Source organism: Cladosporium halotolerans (assembly GCF_011745625.1).
Source record: "Cladosporium halotolerans strain TM138-S3 chromosome Unknown Sca455, whole genome shotgun sequence".
Taxonomy (NCBI): domain Eukaryota; kingdom Fungi; phylum Ascomycota; class Dothideomycetes; order Cladosporiales; family Cladosporiaceae; genus Cladosporium; species Cladosporium halotolerans.
In genome coordinates this window covers 1-1,106 of record NW_027191870.1, presented here as the reverse complement: position 1 = coordinate 1,106, position 1,106 = coordinate 1, and the positions used below count along the sequence as shown (strand labels likewise).

General features: G+C 50.8%; 1 protein-coding gene across 1 annotated transcript; it reads right to left on the bottom strand.

The window, feature by feature from the left end:
• Positions 1-42: 42 nt before the first annotated feature.
• On the bottom strand, positions 43-578 carry WHR41_09602 (uncharacterized protein; the record flags this gene model as incomplete). Its single annotated transcript, XM_069378205.1, has 2 exons — positions 43-174; positions 237-578. The coding sequence occupies 2 exons, from the start codon at positions 576-578 to the stop codon at positions 43-45; spliced, it is 474 nt and encodes a 157-aa protein (XP_069224744.1).
• Between the last annotated feature and the right edge of the window lie 528 nt (positions 579-1,106).

Below are 1,106 nucleotides of genomic sequence, written 5' to 3'. Positions count from 1 at the left end.
CTTGCTACTCTCAAGCTCAAGCAATCAAGCAAGCCCAGTCAGTCAATCAATCAAGCATATAGTTCCCGCTTGAGCTTGATTGATTGTGCAGAAGTCTGAATACAAGAGGCCACAGGTCAGCAGGTATGGGAACTCCGACACGATCAGGCCCGTCACAAAAGGAGCCCAATGATACTGTCACACACTGTCAGCTTCCGATTCCGATGACTACGTGAGAGCTGGCGTAATATACTTACCATCTTGCTTTTCTTCTCTCTGGCTTCAAAAATGTCTCTGCGATCGATGAACAACGGCTGAAGCTGCGAGATGACGCCTGGAGCTACGAAGATAACGTTGAAGACCGTGAATAGGTTCTGCTGGAGATCGTTTAGGGAGTCGCCTATCATCCAGAAAGTGAAACCGTTCAGAAGCGCTAGCAGGATGTGCATCGCAAACTTGTTGGTGACGTACTCCGTATTCCGGAACAGTGAGACATTCATCCGCTGTGTCACCAACCTGGTTTGTGTCCACATCGAAGCAGCGAATTCGTTACCGTCGTCGTTCACCATAGAGGGTCGGGAAGCGGAGTCTTTTACCATGGTATCAATTTCTTGGCTGAGAGCTTCGTTCTCAGGAGATTGCAGCCAGGTCTGACTCCAGTCTCTACCATTGCCAGCTCCTCCTCCTGTGACGATGTCGATCATGTGCTCCGCAGGATTTGACTCCGGGGGGCAAGGAGCGCCGTGTCGCTCGAAGTACGCTTTGATGGTTCTCGCATTTTCACCGATGTCCCCAAAATATACTGGGCGACCACCTGAGGTGAGAAGTAGTAATTTGTCAAACTGCGCAAATAGCTGGGCTGATGGCTGATGGATAGTGACCAGGATCGCTTGGCCTGCTCGTGCAAGCTTGCGAAGAAATCGCACCGTATTGAAGGCTGCTTGGCCGTCTAGGCCCGAAGTTGGCTCGTCAAGAAAGATCAGAATACTAGGCTTTGCTACCAACTCGATGGCGATAGTCAAGCGCTTCCTCGCCAAAAGGCAACGGAGGAGAACACTGATCTCCTACTAACCCTCGCCAAAAGGCAACGGAGGAGAACACTGATCTCCTACTAACCCTCGCCAAAA